The sequence below is a fragment of the Piliocolobus tephrosceles genome, chromosome 1 (assembly GCF_002776525.5).
Source record: "Piliocolobus tephrosceles isolate RC106 chromosome 1, ASM277652v3, whole genome shotgun sequence".
NCBI lineage: Eukaryota > Metazoa > Chordata > Mammalia > Primates > Cercopithecidae > Piliocolobus > Piliocolobus tephrosceles.
Genome location: NC_045434.1, coordinates 128743352 through 128769508, shown reverse-complemented (window position 1 = coordinate 128769508; position 26157 = coordinate 128743352). Strand labels below are relative to the sequence as shown.

Sequence of the window (26157 nt, the reverse complement as noted above, 5' to 3'; positions counted from 1 at the left end):
TCATTTGGTTCACTGATAATACACTGTAATTACCATCATATGTGGGTTTAAATATACTACATCTGATGCCATGGTAAACCACCCAAATCTCCTTCTCCAGGATTGGAGCACTTATTCCTTCAGCACTGGGAGTATAGGTAGCAAATAGCTCTCAGCTGAGTCCTTCTTTAGGCCTGCCCTCAGCTAGAGTACAGCCTTGCCCAAGGTGATACCTCCTTGCAGGGATGGGGGTAAAGGTAGGAATCTGCTTCCACTGACTGGTCAGTGAGGGGGATAAAGGTCTGGACCTTTCCAAGGTCATCCAGCTCCAGAATTCCCTATAGGGTTGACCTTTAAGGCCTTTGTTACTACTGCAGTGCAGTTCAACTTTTCCCTCTGACTTACTCTGCTTCCTCACTCTCTACAGGTGTTAATCCCAAGAGCCCAACTTAATCAACTTGCTGCAGGCAAATCTTAGTCTCTAAGTCTGCTTTCCAGGGAATTCAATCTGTGACATCTTTCATCTTATTATGTATTTTTTTTTTTTTTTTTTTTTTTTACTTATTCTGCCTGTTCTGTTTCTTTTTCTTTACTTTCTTGCCTTCTTTTGGGCTATTCTTTTATTCTTTTTTTCTTTCCCTGAGAGACTGAGTTTCGCTCTTGTTGCCCAGGCTGGAGTGCAGTGGCACAATCTTGACTCACTGCAAACTCCGCCTCCCGGGTTCAAGTGATTCTCCTGCCTCAGCCTCCCAAGTAGCTGGGATTACAGGCATGCGCCACCACGCCCAGCTAATTTTGTATTTTTAGTAGAGGTGGGGTTTCTCCATGTTGGTCAGGCTGGTCTCCAACTCCCAACCTCAGGTGATCCACCCGCCTCAGCCTCCCAAAGTGCTGGGATTACAGGTGTGAGCCACCGCACCTGGCCTCTTTTATTCTTTTATTATTCAATTTTTTCTATGTTAGTTTGGAAATGATATACTCTTTTTCTATTCTATAGGTTATCCTAGAAATAATAATATGCATCCTTGAATTATCAAAGTCTAAAGTTAACTGGTTGATTCTTTTATCCTACTCTGCAATATTGTAAGGACTTAAACACTTTAACTTCCTTTATCCTTCTCCCATTTTATATGTAATTGTTATTCTAGGTATTGCAGCATATAAATGGAATCATACAATATTCGTCTTTTTTGTGTTTGGCTTCTTTCACGTAGCATAATGTTTCCAATATTCATCCATGTTGTAGCATGTATCGGAATTTCACTTTTTCTAAAGGCTAATATTCCATTGTATCTATATACAATATTTTGTTTATCCATTCATCTGCGGATGGACAGTTGACTTGTTTCCATCTTTTGGCTACTGTGAATAATGCTACTGTGAACCTTGGTGTGCCAGAATCCATTTGAATCCCTGATTTCAATTTTTTTTCGTATATATACCCAGAAATGGATTTAATGGATCATACGGTAATTCTATGTTTAACAATTTGAGAACCCTCCATACTATCTTCCTGATTCTTTTTCTTTAAATCTTTTTTTTTTTTTTTGAGACAGAGTCTCCCTCTATCACCCAGGTTGGGGTGCAGTGGTGTGATCTCAGCTCACTGCAACCTCTGCCTCCTGTGTTCATGTGATTCTTGTGCATCAGTCTTCTGAGTAGCTGGAATTACAGGTGTGTGCCCTATACTCAGCTAATTTTTTGTATTTTTAGTAGAGACAAGTCTTCGCTATGTTGGCCAGGCTGGTCTCAAACTCCTGGAGTCAAGTGATCTGCCCACCTCGGCCTCCCAAAGTGCTGGGACTACAGGCGTGAGCCACCATGCCCAGCTCTGATTCTTTTTTACATATTACAATTTTCTGTTAAAATTATCCACTGTTTTACCTATTTCTTCTACCTTTATTCCTATTTAATTGAACATGAATATAAACAGTTATTTTTACATCCTTTTTGAATAACTCTAATCTGGATCATCTGTAGATCTGCTTCTAGTATCTGTGCTTATCTCTTGATTTTTGGTCATTTTATTTTGTCTTTTGGCATTCTTTGTACTTTTTCACATAATGTCTCCAGAGAGGGTTTCCTTCTGTCTAGCAGACAAAGGTAATGGTAGCTGATCGCCTTAACAAAATCAGGGGCTGTTTGAAGTTGAGGCTCTGTTGTAGCTCTGGGTAAAGCTCTAGCTACTTATGTCCAAGGATATATATCCCTCTAGGACTTTTAACTGAGAGCTTGGTATTCACTGGGGTTTCTCCTTCTGGCAAGTTCATAACTCTAATCTGTATCTTGTGAGACTGCCAAAGTGTCTGCTCTGCTTTTCAAAGGTTTTCCAATGAGGTTTTTAACCTCCCATTCTGCAGAGCCCAGGAATTGGCAAATATCCCAGTGGGATAACTGGCTGTATGCATGAGGTTCCCCTGGTTTTCTACAAAGGCTCTGCTGGTTTCTTGTCCCCAGTAGGGGCTTTCCGCCAATATAAGGTTTCTGCTTCTCAGACCCCTGCCCATGCCCAGAATCAGCAAATTCCCCCCAGGGTAAAAGAGACCATAAAAGTCAGCTCACCATTCTGAGACTCTTTTAGTTTACCTTTACTCCTGGGGTTCATTCCTTTAAGGTCTCAGCCCAAAGCATGGTGTGCCAGGGCTCCCATCCCATCCTTGGTTGGATGTAGTAGATTTTTATTACCCTAGCCCCATAAAACTGTATATTTCAATTTTAGATCATACATCTCCAGTTAATAGCAGCCAAAAAAACTAGGCTCAGCTCTTTCAAATCTTATCCTCTCGGCTGGGTGCGGTGGCTTATGTATGTAATCCCAGCACTTTGGGAGGGCAAGGCAGGTGGATCACCTGAGGTTAGGGGTCTGAGACCAGCCTGGCCAACATGGCGAAACCCCATCTCTACTAAAAACAGAAAAATTAGCCAGGTGTGGTGGTGGATGCCTATAGTCCCAGCTACTTGGGAGGCTGAGACAGGAGAATCATTTGAACCTGGGAGGCAGAGGTTGCAGTGAGCCGAGACTGCATCATCGCACTCCAGCCTGGGTGACAGAGCAAAACTCTGTCTCAAAAAAAAAAAAAAAATCTTATCCTCTCCCAGATCTTGATCAAGTAATTCCCTCCTATCTTGTTGGCACTTTGTGGCTTCAAAATATACTTTTTAAAAGGTTATTTTATTTTTGAGATAAAGTCTTGCTCTGTTGTCCAGGCTGGAGTGTGTTGTGGCAGGATCATAATTCACTACAATCTCAAATTCCCGGATTTAAGGGATCCTCCCACCTCAGCGTCCCAAGTAGGTGGGACTACATGTGTATGCCACCCTGCCTGACTAAAATATACTTTAACAATATTTGTTTTGCTTGCTTTTTAGTTCCAATCCCACAATTGCTATACAATATTAGTACTATCTTAGCTTAGTACTACTGACTTTAGTACTACTAGTTATGATAGGTTTTAAGAACATAATCCCAAATGCAGAATAACTCTAATTTTTTAAAAGCCAGTCTTAGGAAAATGATATATTTTAGACTCAGAAAGCTCTTTCACTATCTTCAGGGTTTGATAAGATAACCATTAAATTATGCTAGAATTATGTTCTGTTTTCATTTCTTATAAATTAAAGGGAAATTAAAGTGAAAAGTAATGAAGCACTTCAACTCTAATTTACTCATGACAGAATATATACCAATATTTGCCTTATATTTGAAGGATATTGTAATAATACAAGACATTTAAAAGCATATCCATTTCATTTTGTCTTAATCTCTTAGAACAGTCTTTCTAACATTACCAGATGATGTTAACAGGTCTTCCTGGAGGGCTGTGGTGAGGACATGGTTTTTTCTGATCAAGTATATTTGCTCTGTCTTGGAGATGCATAACACACATTGGTATTTAAAAGACCCTAAGAAGTCCTCAGTAAAGTCAGCTGTTATCTTTATTTAACCCTCTGTTTGCAAATACGTCTGACCAGGGACATATTTTATCCATGGAATATCTATTAATGTGCTCCAAGGTACCTAGTTTGAGAAAGGTGGCCTAGAGAAAGAGAAATACACATTTCAAATAGTTTTGGTTATTTGTATGTTTTTGAACTTGATTATCTACCTCCTGTTTCCTCCTTCTTCACTGAAGGCTAGAAACTGAGTTTTGTGGGGTTTTATTAGCTTTATTAAACTGTCACTTCTTCTGTCAGCCTTTTCTGATGTAGGGTAGCAGAAGGAGTATGAGCTTCACAGAGAGACAGAATTAGGATCAAATTCTGGTTCCATCATCTTGGGCAAATTCTCCTGTCTCTCTGGGTCATAGTTCTTTTTCTATATACTATTATACTAAGGATTAATGAACATGTAAAGTACCCAGTACATTGGCCCCGGAGGTACCTCCTATCTTAAAATTCCTCAAGGATCTAGAATGGCCAGTTGGAATGAACATAGGATTGCTATCTTTGAACCTTGACTTAGGACTCTTCTTTACTAACTCATTCCCCTCCCTTGCCTAGTTAAGAGACTGTGACACTCCTGCGGAATAACGCGTTATTGTATCCTGACTGATGGAGCACCTCGTGTTAAACTGGTTTTTATTTTCTTAGAACTTAGGGAAGCTCCAGGTTTCCGTCTTATGTTCCCATAACAGTTACTATCTTATTTATCTTACCTTACTGTAATTACTCATTTTCTTTCCTGATCCAGTGTAAGTTTTATAAGATCAAAGACATTTTTTCCCTGTTATATGCACGCACCACTGGCCTGGGTAAAGAGTAGCCACTCAATAACTATAGAATCTTTAATAAGTTATAATAATTGGAACTCCCAAAATCATTATTATTCAAATATAATCCTGAGATGAAGTGTTTTAATATTCTTTATATTAGAAAGTACAGGTAGAGGCTGGGTGCAGTGGCTCATGCCTGTAATCCCAGCTCCTTGGGAAGTCAAGGAGGGCGGATCACCTGAGGCCAGGAGTTCGAGACCAGCCTGGGCAACATGGTGAAATCCTGTCTTTGCTGAAAATATAAAAATTAGCCAGGCGAGGTAGTGCAAGCCTGTAATTCCAGCTACTCGGGAGGCTGAGGCAAGAGAATCGCTTGAATCTGGGAGGCAGAGGTCGCAGTCAGCTGAGGTTGCACCACTGCGCACTCCAGCCTGGGCAACAGCGAGATTTCATCTCAAAAAAAAAGAAAGTACTGGTAGAAAACAAGGAGTTAAATTCACTTGAAATTCTCAAATTTTTAAAATATGTCTATAGAATCAATGATCACTACTAGAAATCTTAGACTGATACAGTCATTTTTCTGAGATATATCCAATCACTAGGATAGAAACAGAATAATATTCTTTCTAGATACATTTTGGTATTCAAGAGTAACTCCATTTATTCAAAAGATGTGTTCTAGAAAGTCTGCCTGTAAATAAACTTTTATAGTCTAAACATTAAAAAACTCATCTGATTGAAATAAACTAAAACTTAAATATAGTTAAAATATATATATATATCTAAAAAATAAAAATACCTCTTTGTATTGAGGATGTCCCCACACTAACTTATCTATGTGTAATGTATTTTAATTTCTGAACACTGGAATTTTCAAAGTGGGGAAAACTTTACTAACTGGTCACATCAAAAAGCTAAGAAGATTAGCACAATTCTAATGTCAAATTAACTTTTATTTTAAAAAACATCGTTAGTAAGTATGTAAGTAGTAAACATAGTGTGTTATGAAGAGGCTTTTTAGTAAACAGGAAATTTAAAATACTTACTATTATTTTCTTACAGTCCTTTCCTCTGCATAATTCTGTATAGGTAGAATACTGCACATATATAATCCAGCTTCCAACAAAAACCGCTAGCCAGGAAAAGAAAAGGTATTTCATCCGCACATATGAGAAGCGAGCCTGTGAGTAAAAAAGAACATAACAATCATTTATTCAGCACCAAATCAGCATTTGATGTCCTAGAACGTGACTTCTCACCCTTCTTGGAATAACCCAATATATATTCTAGGCTTTCATATGGCAATTCTGAAACAAAGTGCACTTTCACTGAGTCCAAACAGCACTGGTCTCAGAAAAGGAAGCCCCTTGGTCCTGCCAAGGAAAAAGGGAACAAAATATCCTTTAAGATGTATAACCTTTCAAATACCACCATCATCCAAAGCTGCTTTTTAGGCACAAGCACGTGTACCACGCTACCCTGGGCACCTTGTGAGATCCCGTAAATAGAGGTACAATTCCTATTTACTAGAAGCTTACAAAAGACTGTTTCTCATAAGAATCTTAAAGGTCTTTAGGAACATCATGACAAAAATAATTTTGTTTTAAAGAAATAAGAACAGAGAATCTGGCTATTTGTCTAATGTCTCATACTGACAACCAGAACCAGAAATTAAGCTCTATAGTCATTTCTATTTCCCTATTGTATTCACCAGGGCTTTATGTTCCTTTTGTTCAACCAACCAAATGTTTCACCTAATAGATATTCTGGAAACTGAGGAGACACTAACAACTGTTAAAGGAGAAATGACTGGAGAAGGGTTAAGCTATATTAAAAATAAATTACTCTTTGCATGTCAACTTGTAAAGCTACACAATAGGATCTTCTTTGCATTGTTTTGTTTCCCGTGCTCTTGTGTTCTAATTGCAACTCGGGCTGGTTGAAGCCTTTTTTCCATCAACTACATATCTAACAGTTTCATCTTCAAAAGTGACACCTGAAGTCAAGACTAGTTGACATTTATTTTTTGAGTCTGTAGCACCCACGGTCTGGTTTTATAAACAGCAGAACTGAGGACTACGAAGAGAATTCGGCAGAATAAATTAAAGATATGTAAACAAACAATGAAAAGCTAGTTTTGCTTTTACAATCACGAGCCAGTTTCTCACACTGGGAACAGTAGGATACTGTGAGCACTGTGAGCATGCAAAGAAGCAGAGAGAGATGAGACAGAAGCGCACCTGCAGAAGACAATGAATGCAAACGAAAAAGAGACTCAGGAAATACTGAATTCTGTTGGCCCTATCTGTGGTTTAGATATTTTTGTGAGGTTAACAGATGGTGAATTCCCGTACCAAAAGGCTTGAGTACAATGAATGCTCAGTAAAATTGTAGGTCTTTGAGCTTTATTATTAAAATTAAAAAGTGCCTTTAATGCAAGATAGTTTTGTATTGCTCTAAGCAAAAAGAAAATTCAGACTGAACCCCAAATTAAATCACATAAATGACAATGGGGTATATACCATGGGGTTTGTTTGAAAGATATTTAAGATGACTTGTCTCTAATAAGAGGTCTGGTAATCAGACAGAAATTGACATGTACTAACATTGCGAACCTAAATAAGCTGAAATGACATAATGCCTATAAAATATAAGCATATTGCTGGGCACATAGTAAGTATTCAGCAAATGTTAGCTAAATCAATTTGCCAGTCACTGGGCAAGAAGCCAACAATACTGTCAGTGGCTATCATCTTTTTGGACTTGCCAAAAAGAAAACTGAATCTGAATCTGATCAAGCCTTTTAGCTGCAGCTACCAGTTTACAGGAAATACATGAGACAGAGGAACACAAGTGACACTTAAGTAAGTGACACTGTAAGGATATAATCAGCAAACTCCAGCCTGTGGGAAACACTGCAATACAAACAATCCAGTTTCTTCAGCAAATAAATTACAAGGAGGGAGAAAAGGGGAAGGGGAAACTGAAAGAATAAAAACCATTTAAGAAATATATTAGGCTGGATGTGGTGGCTCACATCTGTAATCCCAGCACTTTTGGAGGCTGAGGTAGGAGAATCACTTGAGTACAGGAATTTGAGACCAGCCTGGACAAAATAGTGAGACACTGTCTCTATGAAAAAATTTAAAAATTAGCCAAGGCCAGCCTGGAGCTCATGCCTGTAATCCCAGAACTTTGGGAGGCCAAGGCAGGCGAATAACTTGAGGTCAGGAGTTCGAGACCAGCCTGGCCAACGTGGTAAAACCCCGCCCACACTAAAAATACAAAAATTAGCTGAGTGTGGTGGCATGCACCTGTAATCCCAGCTACTCAGGAGGCTGAGGCAGGAAAATTGCTTGAACCTGGTAGGCGGAGGTTGTAGTGAGCCGAGATTGTGCCACTGCATTCCAACCTGGGTGACAGAGCAAGACTCCATCTCAAAAAATAAAAATAAAAATTAGCCAAGCATGGTGGCTCACACCTGCAGTCCCAGCTATTTGGGAGGCTAGGGTGAGAGGACTGCTTGAGCCTGGGAAGCAGAGGTTGTGGTGAGCCAAGATTGCATTGCTACACTCCAGCCTGGGTGACACAGAGAGACCCTATTTCAAAAAATGAGAGAAATATATCAAATAATTACAACACACGTATCTCTTTTGAGTCCTGATTCAAACGAAAACCTGCAAAAAATGACATTTGTAAGACAACTGAAAATTTTAAGAATGACAGTATACTTGATGACAGTAAAGGATTATTTTAGTTTTTTTTTAGGTGTGATAATGGTTCTGTGATAATATTTAAATATTTTTCTTTTCTCTATCAAATAGCTATGTTTTTCTACTTCCTCTGGCATATGTTTAAATGGAGAAACACCCTATGAACTGGATTGCCCAGTGACTACTTGTCATGATAAGGAATGCCAAACATTTTTGAGAGGAAGTTAGACTAATGATGTTCCCAGCAGTGCACTGGGCATCACCTGTTGTAGACATAATAACAAAAGGAGTGAGACACATTTTTCTTCCAGCTTGCCATGGAAAATTGCTGTGATTTGGGGTAACACAAAGTAGTAAAAGGACCTTCATGGGTCCTTTAATATCTGCAGATCCTGCAGACTCACATTTAAAAATAATGATTGAAGAAACAGCCATAAATTACATCTGTAGATATTAACCAATTTAATTTCCCTGTGTGCCACTCACTAAAATGTTTCTAGTGGTCTGTTCTGTACCAATTACCTAGATAATGTAGTCTTTGATTAAGAAATGTCATCTGACCTTTTTATTTATGCTGAACTATTCACAATGACTGCCCAGCAGTTTTTTATTCTGCAGATTGTGTGCCTAGCTAGTAATGGTATGTTGCTTTATTTCTCATTTTGTTCCTGAAAAGCAGGGTAAGAATTTTCGTAAATACACTATGGCAGTGATTCTCAAATGGACTTAGTTTGCCCCACAGGGGACACTTGGCAATGTCTGGAGATGTGTTTGGTTTCTCAACTGGAGGTTGCTACTGAAATCTTGTGGAGTAGCAGCCAGAGATGCTGCTAAACATCCTACAATGTACAATGTAGCCCCCCACAGCAAAGCACCATCAGGCCCACAATGTGTTTGAGAAACTCAGTATCACAGTTACACAATAAAATGAAAACAAAAATTGTGGGGTTGAAAGAGCCAAATTTATACGACACTAGCATTTTATCTTCAATTAGCCTTTAATGCATCAACTATTACTCAATTTTTAAAATATAAAATCTGTCTGGAAATAACAGAAGCAGTTATCACTAGAGTAAATGATTGCCAATATTTTATTGTAAGCCTGTGATGACACAAAATGCCAATTCTACTCTAAAAAATAGTAATAATTTTTCTTCTTTTAAAATATTGTTGATTTCATTGTGATAACTTATTTCAAAACAAACCTGAAAATCTTTGATCTTGTTTGTAACTTTACATTAAGTTTTAAAAATAGGCAGGAAGAGGCAACATACCAAAATTTAGCCATTTAAGACTACTTCTGGCTGTGCAGTGGCTCACATCTGTAATCCCAGCACTTTGGGAGGCTGATGCCAGGGAATCATCAAATCAAGAGAACGAGCCCATCCTGGCCAACACAGTGAAACCCCGACTCTACTAAAATACAAAAATTAGCTAGGCGTGTTGTGGGAGCCTGTAATCCCAGCTATTCGGGAGGCTGAGGCAGGAGAATCGCTTGAACCCAGGAGGTAGAGGTTGCAGGGAGCCAAGACCATGCCACTGCACTCTGGCCTGGGCAACAGAGTGATACTCCGTCTCAAAAAAAAAAAAAAAAAAAAGGCTACTTCTATTATCTATTTTTCATACTCTGCATCTTTCATAAACTTGTAAAGCACAAAGTCCTTTTACTTTACCCCTAAATACTCTATACACAAATGTTCTTAATTTTGAGAGTGGGGACTCTGTCTCAAAAAAAAAAAAATGGCAATATGATTCTACTGGTCAGAGTTTTAGCATTCTTAATCTTTTTAAGAGGTGAATTTTTGTATTTATAGAGAGAATCTGAATTATTCTTTGATCTGAAGTTTAAAGATTTTATTTGCAGGAGCATATTCTGTGTTTTGATTTTATGAAAACTCTGGAAATAAAGTTTCAATAAAAAACAGATAATTTTCACATTTTCTCTGAATGCTGGTTCATATTTCTTATGCTTAGAGGCTGACAGCATAACAAAACGCCAAGAACAACTAGGGAATTAATTGCATGGGGTGATTCTCAAGCCTGTGACTAGGCTCCACGGTAAAACACTGTTTCAAAGAAGTGTCAAAGTAAAAGAAATAGCTCGTGATACATTAAGTGAAAAAAATCCGCTTTCAAAATCACATGTATGATATGTTCCCAATTTGACTTTTAGAAAGAGAAATCACCAAAAAACTTTAGAAACTGCAAGGAAATAAACAAAACATGAAGGGTTGTTGTCTCAAAATGTCAAGAGGTGGGGGGATTATGTATAATTTTTATTTTTCTTCTCTTAATTTTCTATAACAAATATGTATTACTTTTTTAATTAGAAAAGTTTATTTGCATATATGTGTTTAATGTACATATTTAAATGTCTCTAAGATCTACAAGTCTCTTGATGCTTAAAAAATCTTTTTTACTGTAAAATATTAATATAGAATTATTTAAAATATATAAATATAGCTTACATTATAATTATAAAGCAAATAACTAAATAACTACCACCTGGGTAAAAATACAGAATTTTCTGGCTAGGTGTGGTGGCTCATGCCTGTAATCCCAGCACGTTGGGAGGCTGAGACAGGCAGATCACCTGAGGTCAGGAGTTCGAGGCCAGCCTGGCCAACATAGTGAAACCCCATCTCTATTAAAAATACAAAAATTAGCTGGGCATGATGGCATGTGCCTGTAATCCCAGCTACTTGGGAGGCTGAGGCAGGAGAATCACTTGAACCCAGGAGGCAGAGGTTGCAGTGAGCTGAGATTGTGCCATTGCACGCCAGCCTGGGCGACAAGAACGAAATTCCATCTCAAAAAAAATAAATAAATAAAAACCCCATAATTTTCTAATACCCTCACTGACCCCCAACCTCCCAACATGCTCTTGACTACCATGATACTTATCTGTTTATGTGCTTTTCTAAGTAGTTTAACCACTGATCATGTATCCCTACAATGCAGAGTTTGATGTTGATTGTTTGAACTTTACACAAGTAGAAGCCTATTCTATTTCGACTTGCATCCATCCCTCAGCATTGTATCATGAGATTTAACCATGCTGATACATATAGCCAGTTTGTTCATTTTCTTTGCTGTAGAGTATTCCACTGATTTTTCAGTAAGTAATCTTTATACTTTTATATACAAAGAATATAAATATTTAAAATGTATATTTTATTTAAAATATTTTTAAATGTATATTTAAAATACTTAATTTAAATTAAAAATGTATATTTAAAATATTTTAAAATGTACATTTTTCTCTTCAACTTCTGTAAGGAAAAAAAATCCACATAATATGGAGCTGCATTCTGTGCCAGTCACTGCAGGAGAGACTCTGTGTATCCCATGTATTATATTCAATGTTCCTGAAAAATCATAGACTTAGAAGGTTTGAAAGAGACTTTGGAAACATATAATTCAACCACATGCTGATGTGATATTAGGCTTAGAATGCTGAAACAGTTTTGGCTCCAACTCTGTTGTGCCAGGAGGAAGTCTAAAGGTTTTACACAGGAAGTGTCACAGACATGCCCTAGGGTGGGTGCAATTCTAGGTCTTAGCCACTGAGGAAGTGACTTCTCCTGGCAAAAGCTGAAGACTATAATCCTTTTCCTTGCTCCTGCTGCTTTAGAGAACACAGGCCAGGCACATGTTGAAACGGCTTCAAGGCTAAAAAAACATAAAAGGCATCCCCAGGGTTAAAAAAGCAGGCATGCAGATGGGTTTTAATTAACAATTAGACAACCAGCATCTTACAGAGCATATGGGAGGAAGGTGTAACCTCCACTAGCAATCTATATATAAAAGGAATGTTGGCATTTGCAATTGCAGGTGAAAAGAACTCATCATAGGGATCTTCAACATCCCAGAGCAGGACAAGGATAAGCAAAAACACTAAGTGTTTTGATTTTCTATTGCTATATAACAAACCATCTAAAACTCGGAGGCTTAAAATAACTATTTGTCTCTCATGGTTCTGAGGGATGACTGGACTAAGTTAAGCAGTTCTCTCTTTAAGGTTCTCATGCATTTGTGATCAAGACTGGAGCCATCTGAAGGACTATGTGGCTTGGATGTGCAGATAGATGGCTTCTTCATTCACATGTCCAACCTCTCAACGGAGGTGGCTGCAACAGCTTTATGTGGCTAGCTGGGCTTCTTCAAAGTTTGGTGGTGTCAAGGTAATTGAACTTCTTACATGATGGCTGACTTTGCTCAGAGTAGGTGTTCCAAGACAGCAAAGGGAAGGCTGCATCATTTCTGTAGAATTCTTTTGGTTAGAAATGGCCAGCTCAGAATTAATACAGGAGAGGACCACATAAGGGAATGACTACTAGTAGGTATGGTTCACTGAGGGGTCTTCTTTGGAGACCAGCTACCACTCCAGAAGAGGATCAGCAAAGCAGGGTCTAGGGGTAAGGAGAAAAGCAATGGGGACATCCCAACTGAATAGAGACAGCTTTCTTGGCCATTCTGATTAAGGGTTTTTTCTTCTGCCTTAGAGGAGAAGAACTGGAAGTTCCTATTAGAATCCATTAATAGTATTTGTAATCACATGTATTTATGCCTAAGTTGACTGAAAACAGTTCTCATTGCATATGATGGGCTCAATAACTATCAACAAATCTTTTGCTACGTACACAAAGTTCCATGATAAAGAACTCCAAAGTATTAGAAATTGCTCATGATACTAAGAGCGGTGGCTCACACCTATAATCCCAGCACTTTGGGAGGCTGAGGATTGCTTGAGCTCAGGAGTTTGAGACCAGCCTGGGCAAAAAAGTGGGACCCCATCTCTACAAAAAATAAAAAATCAGCTGGGTGTGATGGCACATGCCTGTGGTCCCAGCTACACAGGAGGCTGAGGTAGGTGGATTGCTTAAGCCCAGGAGTTCAAGGCTACTGTGAGCCATGTTCACACCACTGCACTCTAGCCTAGGTGACAGAGCAAGACCCTGTCTTAAAACAAACAAACAAACAAAAACACTCCTTGTGATATGGACATACTAGAATTCATATTACCTTATTATTGCAGTTAAGATGTTAAGATTCTGGCACCAGAATGGGCAAATCAGGTGTCCATTTCTCCCTTAGATTAGGCCTAAGGTGCCACAGTGGATCTAGTGCTTACTAAAACATACAATAGCCACACACAAATCTTTGATGGGAATCCTAATTGGCACTTAAACTCACTAATGATTCAGTTACTAAAAATAAAGTTTAACTCTGTTTTACCTAAACTTAGAGAAGAGAATGCATGGTCCTTTTATACTTCAGATTCTAAAGTATATTTTAGGGCAAAATTTACTTGGAGTAGTTACTTATAAGGACTTACAAGCTTATTAATATAACAATTTTCAACACAGCTTAGACTCTTGGAGTATTCAGGGGTTGATTATAATTTAGATAAAACTTTATTACTGTAAAGGCTTTTAAAAAATAAATTAACTTTAATTGCTAATATTCTGTGAGATTGGTGAAAGAGGCTACGGTGTTCTGAAACTTCCTTTCCAGTCTTTATTCATGTGACTCCTAGACACATGGTAATTAAATATTGAAACCTAATCTCCCCTTGATACATAAAAAAGCAGAGGTATATGTCCAAATACTGAAGAGGCCAGGGAAGGGTGGAGGAGGTTGTTCACCTCCAAGTATCAGTATTCTGCCTTTGTTATCACTGAAAGGACTGTGGTTGCTCAGGGAATGTGGTCCCAAAGGAGCTACTGTTCATACAGCAGAGACTCAGTGAGGAGATATGCTATTCCCATTGTTTGGTACTCTGACATAGATTTCCAGGAGTCCTAGAACAGAACAACATTTCTTTAACAACAACAACAACAAAAATTGGAAAGTGACCATCTAATTCTTTTTTTTTTTTTTTGATGGAGTTTCGCTCTGTCTCCCAGGCTGGAGTCTCAGTTCACTGCAACCTCTGCCTCCCAGGTTCAAGTGATTCTCCTACCTCAGCCTCCCAAGTTAGCTGAGATTACAGGCGTACACCACCACACCCCGCTAATTTTTGTATTTTTAGTAGAGATGGGGTTTTGCCACGTTGGCCAGGCTGGTCTCTAACTCAGGTGATCCGCCTGCCTCGGCCTCCCAAAATTCTGGGATTATAGGCATGAGCTACCTCGCCCAGCCCCATCTAATCCATTCTAATCAGTCATCTCTGAAGGTAAATACTTAGTTTGTTAAGCGATTAAAACACAAGTGGAATATAAAATGATAAATACATTAGAGCTAGAAGAGTTTTCACTGAACCCAGATTCCATCCTTCTTATTGAAATAATGCCAGATTGCTACGCCCAGTGGAGAAAAAACGGACAATGAATAATTACATTAAAAAATTAAGGGCCGGGCGCGGTGGCTCAAGCCTGTAATCCCAGCACTTTGGGAGGCCGAGACGGACGGATCACAAGGTCAGGAGATCGAGACCATCCTGGCTAACACGGTGAAACCCCGTCTCTACTAAAATACAAAAAACTAGCCGGGCGAGATGGCGGGCGCCTGTAGTCCCAGCTACTCGGGAGGCTGAGGCAGGAGAATGGCGTGAACCCGGGAGACAGAGCTTGCAGTGAGCTGAGATCTGGCCACTGCACTCCAGCCTGGGCGACAGAGCGAGACTCCGTCTCAAAAAAAAAAAAAAATAATAATAATAATAAAATAAAAAATTAAATGATCCCGTTTGACATATTTCTTTCCTAGCTGTTTTCCATGTTTAAAATATATTATAAGAAAAATAAAGTTGGGGTCACATGAAACATTACTTATCTCTTTTTCTCATTTAACATAAACATGTTCTTATGCCATTATATAGTCTTGATATATCTTCAAAAAATTGATATTTAAGACTGGGCACAGAGGCTCATGCCTGTAATCCCAGCACTTTGGGAGGCCAAGGTGGGTGGATTACTTGAGTCCAGGAGTTCGAGACCAGCCTGGATAACACAGTGAGACCCTGTCTCTACAAAAAATAAAAAATTAGCCAGGCACGGTGGCTTGTACCTGTAGTCCCAGGTACTGGGAAGGCTGAGGCACGAGGATTGCTTGAGCTGGGAAGATTGAGGCTGCAGTAAGTGATAATGTGCTACTATACTCCAGCCTGGGTGACAGAGCAAGACCTTGTCTCAAAAAAAAATTGATATTAAAAAAAATTTTCTTTTTAAATAAAGACAGCGTGTCACTATGTTACCCAGGGTGATCTCGAATTCCTGGGCTCAAGCAATGGGCCTGCCTCAGCCTCCCAAAGTGCTAGGATTATATGCATGAGCCACTGTACCCATACTGTAAAATGTTATACATCCATTTAAATATCACTTTTTTTGGTATTTAAATGGACGTATAACATTTTGCAGCACAGGTATGCCATAACTTTTTTAACCCTATCTGTATTGTTTAATATTTTTATTATTTCCAATATTGTGCTATAATATTGGATAGTGATAACAAACAATAAATGAAAGCCAATATTTATTAGTGCTACTCTGGAGAGGAATGTTAAAAGCACTTTCTATATATTAATATACTTAATCCTCATAAAACTCTATGAGCTGATGTGGTAAATTAGTTAGGAGTTGGAAAACTATGGCCCATGAGCCAAATCCAGTCTGCTGCTTGGTTTTGTAAATATAGCTTATTGGAACACAGTCACTCTCGTTGTTGGTACATTATTATCTAAGGCTGCTTTCATGCTATAACGGCAGAGTTCAGTGGTTGTAACAGAGACAATATGGCCAACAAAGCAAAACATATTTACCATCTGGCTCTTTACCAAAGTAGTTTGCTGACCCCTGGACTGTTCAGCAAATATTCATTCTCTCCCACTGCCTCACCTTCCATGCCTTATTGGTGTTGGGCTCAGCCATGTGACTTGCTTTAGTCAATGTTTGTTAAGTGCAAACATTAGATGCAAATAAAAGTATGCAGTTGGGCCAGGTGTAGTGGCTCACACCTGTAATTCCAGCTTTTAGAAGGCCAAGCAGGAGGATCACTTGAGCCCAGGAGTTTGAGACCAACTAGAGAAGCATAGGAAGAACCCATCTGTACAAAAAAAAAAAAATTAGCTGAGCATGGTAGCATGCATCTATAATCCCAGCTACTTGGGAGGCTGAGGTGACAGGACTGATTGAGACTGGGATGTCATGGCTGCAGTGAGCTGTGATCGCACCACTGTACTCCAGCCTGGGTGACAGAGGGAGACCCTGTCTCAAAAAAAAAAAAAAAAAAAAAAAAAAACAAAGAAAAGGAAAGAAAAAGAAAACTATGCAACTGGACTTGCTCTCTTTCACGTCAGATACTGCCAGTAGAACAGATCCCTAGTAGTCTACCGACACATACAAAAATAAGTTATACTATAGCCTGCTTGAACCAAAATGATGTCCTGAAGCCAAGCCAAGCCTAGAATAGTGGGACTCCAGCTGACCTGGAGATGTGCGATTGAGAAATAAATGCTTATGGTATGTCACTAAGTTTTGGGGAAATTTATTATGCAGCATTGCTGGGGTAACTAAACTGGAGGAGACTACTATTATCCCTTTACAAGAATTCTATAAGTAGGGGACTATTCGTCATTTTACAGATGGAAAAACTGAGAAACATACAGAGGATAAGCAAGGCCATACTAGTCATAAGTAGGAGAACCAGGCTTTGAATGGAGGCAGTCTGGCTTCACAGCCTGCATTCACTCTACTCTACTGCTTATTGCATTAAATACATAAATAGTTACCTGAGTTTTTAAAAAAAAATTAGGTAAGAATTTACTAAATAACCATCTAGTATGGAACACTATTCCTTTTTTTCCCCATCACCCCAAACGTTGATCATTTCTTTGTATTTGGAACATTCAAAATCCTCTCTTCTATTATTGGAAAATATACAATGAATTGTTAATTATAGTCACCCTATATTGCTATAGAACACTTGAACTTACTCCTCCTATCTAGCTGTGCTTTTGTTATCTGTTAACTAATCCTTGGTTATTCCCCTCCTCCCCTTACCCTTTCCCACCTCCAGTAACCGCTCTTCTACTCTCTACTTCTATAAGCTCAACTTTTTAAGCTTCCACATGTGAGTAAGATCATGCAGCATTTACCTTTTTGTACCTGGCTTATTTCACTTAATATAATGTCCCACAAGCTCATCCATGTGGCTGTGAATGACAAAATTTCACTTTTTTAATGGCTAAATGGTATTCCATTATGTATATCTATCACATTTTCTTTATTCATCTGTCAATGAACACTTAGGTTTATTCCATATCTTGGCTATTGTGAATAGCGCTACAATAAATACGAGAGTGCAGATACTTCTTCAACATACTGATTACCTTTCCTTGGGATATATGCCCAGTAGCGGAATTTCTGGATCATATGGTAGTTCTATTTTCAGTGTTTTGAGGAACCTCCATATTGAGTTCCATAATGGCTACACTAAGTTACATTTCCACAAACAGTGTAAGAGAGTTCCTACTTCTCCACATCCTCACCATCATTTGTTATTTTTTGTCTTTTTGAAAATAGCCATTCTAACTGGGTTTAGATATCTCATTGTGGATTTTATTTGCATTTCCCTGACGATTAGTGATGTTAAGCATTTTTTCATGTATCTGTTGGTCATTCATATGTCTTCTTTTAAGAGATGCCCATTCAGCTCATTTGCCCAGTTTTAAATAGAATTATGTGTTGTTGTTGTTGTTTTGTTGTTGAGCTCTTTGCATATTCTGGATATTAATTCCTTGTTAGATGAATAGTTTACAAATATTTTCTCTCATTGCGCACATTGTCTCTTCACTCTGTTGATTTTTTTCCTTTGCTGTGCAGAAGCTTTAATTTGATATAATCCCATTTGTCTATTTTGCCTGCGCTTTTGAGGTCTTCTCCATAAGATCTTTGCCCAAACTAGTGTCATGAAGTGTTTCCCCTATGCTTTTTACTAATAGTTTCATAGCTTCATGCCTTCTATTCAAGTCTTTAAACCATTTTGAGTTGACTTTTAATATGGTGAGAGATAAAGGTCTATTTTCATATTTCTCCATATGGCTATCCAGTTTTTCCAACACTACTTAATGAAGAGACAGTCCCTTTCCCAATAAATGTTCTTGGCACCTTCATCAAAAATCAGATAGCTGTTTATTTCTGGGTTCTGTGTTCTGTACCATTGGTCTATTGGTCTGTTTTTATGGCTAGTACTATGCTGCTTTTGTTACCACAGCCTTATAGTATATTTTGAAATCTAGTAGTGTGATGCCTACAGCTTTGTTCTTTTTTCTCAGGATTACTTTGGCTATTCAGGGTCTCTTATAGTTTCATATTAGTTTTAAGATTGCTTTTTCTTTTTTTTTTTTTTTTTGAGACAGAGTCTCGCTCTGTCGCCCAGGCTGGAGTGCAGTGGCCAGATCTCAGCTCATTGCAAGCTCCGCCTCCCGGGTTTAGGCCATTCTCCTGCCTCAGCCTCCTGAGTAGCTGGGACTACAGGCGCCTGCCACCTTGCCTGGCTAGTTTTTTGTATTTTTTTAGTAGAGACAGGGTTTCACCGTGTTAGCCAGGATGGTCTCGATCTCCTGACCTCGTGATCCGCCCGTCTCGGCCTCCCAAAGTGCTGGGATTACAAGCTTGAGCCACCACACCCGGCCTTAAGATTGCTTTTTTATATTTCAGTGAATAATGTCATTGGTATTTTGATAGGGATTGCACAGAATCTGTAGATTGCTTTTGGTAGTATGATCATGTTAACAATATTAATTCTTCCAATCCATGAACATGAGATATCTTTTCTTTTTTTTTTTTTTTAATTGAGACAGGGTATCACTCTGTCACCCAGGCTGGAGTGCAGTGATGTAATCTCAACTCACTGCAGCCTCTGTCTCCTGGGCTTAAGCAATCTTCCCACCTCAGCCTCCCAAGTAGCTGGGACTACAGAACATGTGCCACCATGCCCAGCTAATTATTTTGTATTTTTGGTGGAGACAGGGTTTTGCCATGTTGCCCAGGCTGGTCTTGAACTCCTGAACTCAAGCAGTGTGCCTGCCTTGGCCTCCCAAAGTGCTAAGATTACAGGCGTGAGCCATCATGCTCGGCTGTCTTTCCACTTTTTTGTGTGTCCTCTTCAATTTCTTTCATCAGTGTTTTATAGTTTTCCTTGTAGAGATCCTTCACCTCCTTAAATTTATTCCTAGATTTTATGTATGTATGTATGTATGTATGTATTTATTGTAGTTATTGTAAATGGGATTGCTTTCTTAATTTCTTTTTCTGCTAGTTCATTGTTGATGTATAGAAATGCTACTGATTTTTGTATATTGATTTTGTATTCTGCAACTTTACTGAATTCATTGATTAGTTCTAAGAGATTTTAGTACAGCTTTTAGGGTTTTCTATATATAAGATTATGTCATTTGCTCATACAGCCAACAGACACATAAAAAAATGCTCATCATCACTGGCCATCAGAGAAATGCAAATCAAAACCACAATGAGATACCATCTCACACCAGTTAGAATGGCAATCATTCAAAAGTCAGGAAACAACAGGTGCTGGAGAGGATGTGGAGAAATAGGAACACTTACACTGCTGGTAGGATTGTAAACTAGTTCAACCATGGTGGAAAACAGTGTGGCGATTCCTCAAGGATCTAGAACTAGAAATACCATTTGACCCAGCAATCCCATTACTGGGTATATACCCAAAAGACTATAAATCATGCTGCTATAAAGACACATGCACACATATGTTTATTGCGGCACTATTCACAATAGCGAAGACTTGGAATCAACCCAAACGTCCATCAGTGACAGACTGGATTAAGAAAATGTGGCACATATACACCATGGAATACTACGCAGCCATAAAATGATGAGTTCACGTCCTTTGTAGGGACATGGATGCAGCTGGAAACCATCATTCTCAGCAAACTATGGCAAGAACAGAAAACCAAACACCGCATGTTCTCACTCATAGGTGGGAATTGAACAATGAGATCACTTGGACACGGGAAGGGGAACATCACACACCGGGGCCTATTGTGGGGAGGGGGGAGGGGAGAGGGATGGCATTGGGAGATATACCTGATGTAAATGCCAAGCTGATGGGTGCAGCACAACAACATGGCATATGTATACATATGTAACAAACCTGCACATTGTGCACATGTACCCTAGAACTTAAAGTATAATTTAAAAAATAAATTAATTTAAAAAAAAAGATTATGTCATTTGCAAACAGGGACAATGTAACTCCTTTCTTTTTCTTTTTTTTTTTGAGACGGAGCCTCACTCTGTCGCCCAGGCTGGAGTGCAGTGGCCGGATCTCAGCTCACTGCAAGCTCCGCCTCCCGGGTTTACGCCATTCTCCTGCCTCAGCCTCCCGAGTAGCTGGGACCACAGGCGCCCGCCACCTCGCCCAGCTAGTTTTTTGTATTTTTTAGTAGAGACAGGGTTTCACCATGTTAGCCAGGATGATCTCGATCTCCTGATCTCGTGATCCGCCCGTCTCGGCCTCCCAAAGTGCTGGGATTACAGGCTTGAGCCACCGCGCCCGGCCGTAACTCCCTCCTTTCTAACTGGATGCCCTTTCTTTCTTTCTCTTGCTTAATTGCTCTAGCTAGGACTTCCAGTACTATGTTGAATAAAAGTGGTGAAAGTGGGCATCCTGGTCTTGTTCCAGAACTTACAGAAACAGCTTTCAGCTTTTCCTTGTTCAGTATCATGTTGGCTGTGGGTTTATCATATATGGCCTTTATCATGGTGAGGTATTTTCTTTCTATATCCAATTTCTTGAGAGTTTTCATCATGAAAAGGTGTTTACTTTCATTGAATAGTTTTTGGCATTTATTAAAATGACCATATGGTTTTTGTCTTCAGTTCTGTTAGTGTAATGTATCATAATTATTGATTTGTGTACGTTGACCTATCTTTGCATCCCCTGAGTAAATCCCATTTGATCATGGTAAATGATTTTTCCAATGTGCTGCTGGATTCAGTTTGTTAGTATTTTATTGAGGATTTTTACATCTACGTTCATTAGGTATATTAGCCTATAGTTTTCTTTTTTTCTGGTGTCCTTCTCTGGTTTCGGTATTGAGGTAACACTGGCATTATAGAATGAGTTGGAAGAATGCCCTTTTTTTCAGTTTTCTGGAAGAGTTTGAGAATTGGTATTAGTTCTTCAAATGTTTGGTAGAATTCTGCAGTGGAGCCATTGGGTCCTGGGCCTTTTTCTGATAGGCAACATTTTGTTACAAATTCATAGATTCAATCTCATTATTTGTAATTGGTCTGTTCAGGTTTTCTATTTCTTCTTGGTTCAATCTTGGTAGAAAATATGTGTCCAAAAATTTATCCATTTCCTCTAGCTTTCTAATTTGTTGGTGTATCTGTTCATGATACAAAGTCTCTAACGATACTTTGTATTTCTGTGTTATTAGTTGTCATATCTCCTTTTTCATTTCTGATTTTATTTATTTAGGTATTTTCTCTTTTTTCTTGGTTAGTCCAGCTAATGGTTTGCCAATTTTGTCTTTTTGAAAAACCAATTTTTCATTTTGTTGATCTTTTGTGTGTGTGTTTTTTTAGTTGATCTTTATTATTTATTTATTTCTAATTTTGGGTTTGGTTTATTCTTGCTTTTCTAGTTCCTTGAGATATGCTGTCAATTCATTTATTTAAAATCTTTCTATTTTTTGGATGTAGGTGTTTATTGCTATAAATTTCCCTCTTAATCTGCTGTATCCCACAGGTTTTGTTATATTGTGTTTCTGTTTTCATTTCTTAATAAATTAGAACATTTCCTTTTTCATTTCTTCATTGACCCATTGGTCACTCAGGAGCATGTTGTTTAATTTCCTGTTTGTACAATATCAGAAGTTCCTTTTTTTTTTTTTGTAAGAGACGAGGCGTATTAATTTATTTTGTATCACTATAAAGGAATACCTGAGGCTAGATAATTTATAAAAAAAAAAAAAAAAAAAAGAGGATTAAAGAGGTTTACACTTTGGGAGGCCAAAGCAGGTGGATCACTTGAGGTCAGCAGTTCAAGACCAGCCTGGCCAATGTGGTGAAACCTTGTCTCTACTAAAAATACAAAAATTAGCCATGCGTGGTGGCATGCACCTGTAGTCCCAGCTACTTGGGAGGCTGAGGCAGGAAAATTGCTGGAATCTGGGAGATGGAGGTTGAAGTGGACCAAGATTGTGTCACTGCACTCCAGCCTGGGCAACAGAGCGAGACTCCATCTCAAAAAAACAAAACAAAACAAAAAAACAAGAGGTTTAATTGGCTCACAGTTCTGCAGGCTGTACAAGGTACAAGAAGCATGGTGCCAACATCTGCTCAGCTTCTGATGAGGGCCTCTGGCAATTTACAGTCATGATGAAAGTGACAGGGAGTCAGCCTGTCACATGGTGAAGACAGCATGGGGAAGTGCTACACACTTTAAAACAACCAGATCTCACATGAACTCAGAGCAATAACTCACTCATCACCAAGGGGATGGTGCTAAGCCATTCATGAGAGATCCACCCCCATGATCCAAACACCTCCCACCACACCCAATCTCCAATACTGGGGATTACATTTCAACATGAGATTTGGAGGGGACAAACATTCAAACCACATCACAAAACATATCACTCTGTCATCCAGGACAGAGTGCGGTGGTATGAACACAGCTCACTGCAGCCTTGAACTACTAGGCTCCAGGGATTCTCTCACCTCAGCCTCCTGAGTAGCTGGGACTATAGGTGTGAACCACCATATCTTGGTAATTTTTGTTTATTGTTTTTGTGGAGATAATGTCTTGTTTTGTTGCCCAGGCTGGTCTCAAACTCTTGGCTTCAAGTGATCCTTCCACCTTGACTTCCCAAAGTGCTGGGATTACAGGTATGAGCCTGTCTTATTTAGAGACAGGGTCTCACTCTGTAACCCAGGCTGGAGTGCACTGGCACAATCATGGCTTACTGAGGCCTTGACCTCCTGGGCTCAAGCAACCCTCCCACCTCACCTTCCCGAGTAGCTGTGACCACAGACACGTGCCACCATGCCTGGCTATTTTGCTTTTAATGTTTTTGTATAGATGGGGGTCATCCTATGTTGCCCAGGCTGACCTCAAACTCCTGGGTTCAAATATCCTCCCATGTCAGCCTCTCAAAGTGTTGGGATTACAGGCATGAGCAATTGCACTTGGCCTAAAATGTACTTTGTATTTATTTCTGTTGTTGATTTTCTGTCTAGATGATCTATCCAAATGCTGAGTGTGGAGTGCTGAAACACCCAACTTTTATTGTATCAGAGTTTATTTCTCTGTTTAGATCAAATAAGATTTGCTTTTTATGTATCTGGGTACTACAGTGTTGGGTTCATATATATTTATAATTGTTATATCCTCTTGCTGAATTGATCCCTTTAACATTATGTAATGACCTTCTTTGTCTTTTTGTATAATTTTTGACTTAAAGTCTGTTTTATCTGACATAAGCATAGCTACTTTTAGGTTCCATTTGTGTGAAATATCATTTTCCATCCCTTCACTGTCAGTCTATATGTGTCTCATTGAAGTGAGTTTCTTGCAGGCAGCATATAGCTGGGTAATGGCTTTTTCATCCATTCAACCAGTCTATACTTTTTAAGTGGGAGATTTAATCTGTTTCTATTAAAACTTATTATTGATAGGGAGGAACTTGCTTCTTCATTTTATTAATTGTTTTCTGGTTGTTTTGTATATCCTTTGTTCCTTTTTTCCTCCCTTAATGTTTATCATTGTCGTTTGGTGGTATTTTGTAGTGCTATGGTTTCATTTCTTTCTTGTTCTCCTTCATGAATCTGCTCTACTAGTAAGTTTTATACTTTTGTGTGTTCATGATAGTGATGATTATCTTTTCACTTCCAGAGATAAGACTTCCTTAAGTATTTCTTATAAGGCTGGTCTAGTGGTGTTGAATTCCCTTTATTTTTGCTTATCTGGGAAACGCTTTATTTCTCCCTCATTTCTGAAGGATAGCTTTGCCGGGTGTGGAATTCCTGGCTGGCTATTTTTTTTTTTTTTTTCTTTCAGCACATCCCATTCTCTCCTGGCCTGTAAGGTTTCTGCAGAGAAATCTGCTGTTAGTCTAATGAGAGATCACTTATATGTGACTTGACATTTGTCTCTTGGAGTTTTTAGAATTCTGTCTTTGTTTTTGACTTTTGACAATTTGACTGTAATGTGCCTCAGGAAGGATCATTTTGGGTTGAATCTTTGAGTTCCTTGATCTAGATGACTACACCTCTCCTCAATCTTGGGAAGTTTTCAGCTATTATTTCATCAAGTAGGTTTTCTACACCTTTTCCCTTCTTTTCTCCTTCTGAAACTCCCATAAGACAAATATTTGTTCACTTAATAGTGTCCCATAAGTCTTGTAGGCTTTCTTCGCTGTTTTTCATTCTTACTTTTTTTTCCCCAACTGGGTAATTTCAAATAATCTGCCCTCAAATCCAGAGATTCTTCTGCTTGATCAAGTCTGTTGTTGAAACTCTCTAATGAATTTTTTCATTCATCGACTTCTTGAGCTGCAAAATTTCTGTTTGGTTCTTTTTTATGATTCTATCTCTTTGTTGAATTTCTTGGTCATATCATGAATTGTTTTCCTGATTTCATTGTCTATCTGTATTTTCTTGTATTGTATCTCATTGAGTTTCCTTAAGATCATTATTTTTGAATTCCTTTTCTAGAAATTCACTGATTTCCTTTTCACTGGGGTCTGTCACTAGAGAGTTTTGTTCCTTTGGCAGTGTCAGGTTTCCAAATTGCAGCCCTACCCTACTCCTGAGGCCCAAATCTTCAGAGCAGCCCTTCTTCCCCAGAGTGGGGCCAGTGTTGTGCCCTGCCCCCTAGGGTAGAATTACAGCTATAACCTAGCCCCATGGACCCAAGCTGCTAAGGGGTGTATCATACTCACAGATCCTGGCTTGGTAAAAGTGGCTTTCCTTGCTTTTCTTCAGCTTTCCTTGCTTTTTCATGTTTCTTATGTCCATGTCTGTGCATGGACATAATGTCTGTGCAGCTGGAGCAACAACTGCCTCTTCAAAACTTTCTAAAGCAGTTTTCATAGAGAAAAACTTTCACCCATAGTTGGAACTTAGTGTGCGGGTTAGGAAGCATGCAATGACTCTGTCCAGATAAGTGTAGTGGTACAGTCTCTGTGTAGCTTCTTCAGCTGTGTTCAATGTTAGCAATAACTGCAGACACCTCAATGGCATAGGCTATAGAAGAAGTCTGTGGTTGTGGCAGGGTGGTAGCATAGGTTGTTAATGTCCTCATTGTCAAGGGCCTTTGGGGTCCTTCTATTGTTATTTTCCCCACAATGGGGAGACTTAGCTGAGGAGATCCTTCTTGGTGTCAAGTCTGACATGGCCTACAAGCAGCTGTAGCAGTGCTGGGTTCTGGGAGCAGGGGTTCAGAGCAGCTGTGAGGCCAGGGTCCTAGGTGCAAGCTTTTGTCAACCTATTGTAGCAGCTGGGCCTTGGGGCACAGGTTCATATTCTGTGGCAGGTTGGATGTAGGCTGCCCACTGAGCTAGGATCTGTGATTGTGAAGTACTCCCTAGCAGCTTGGGTCCATGGAGCTAATCTGTAGCTGTGATTGGACCCTTAAGGGTCAGGGCATAGCACTGACCCCACTCAGGGGAGGAAGAGGTGCACTAGTGATTTGGGATTCAGGAGCAGGGTATGGCTGCAATTTGGAAACCTAAGCCAATACGGCTCATTAACAACTCAGGTCCC

At 39.1% G+C, this 26157-nt stretch overlaps 1 protein-coding gene across 2 annotated transcripts in view; it reads right to left on the bottom strand.

Moving 5' to 3' along the window:
* DIPK1A (divergent protein kinase domain 1A) overlaps positions 1 to 26157 on the bottom strand; it is a 128824-nt gene that overhangs the window by 35517 nt on the left and 67150 nt on the right. For both annotated transcript variants that reach the window (XM_023230975.3, XM_023230976.2), the window contains exon 2: positions 5738 to 5872. In XM_023230975.3, the coding sequence (XP_023086743.1) occupies positions 5738 to 5872 (135 nt within the window). The remainder of the gene's footprint in view (positions 1 to 5737; positions 5873 to 26157) is intronic.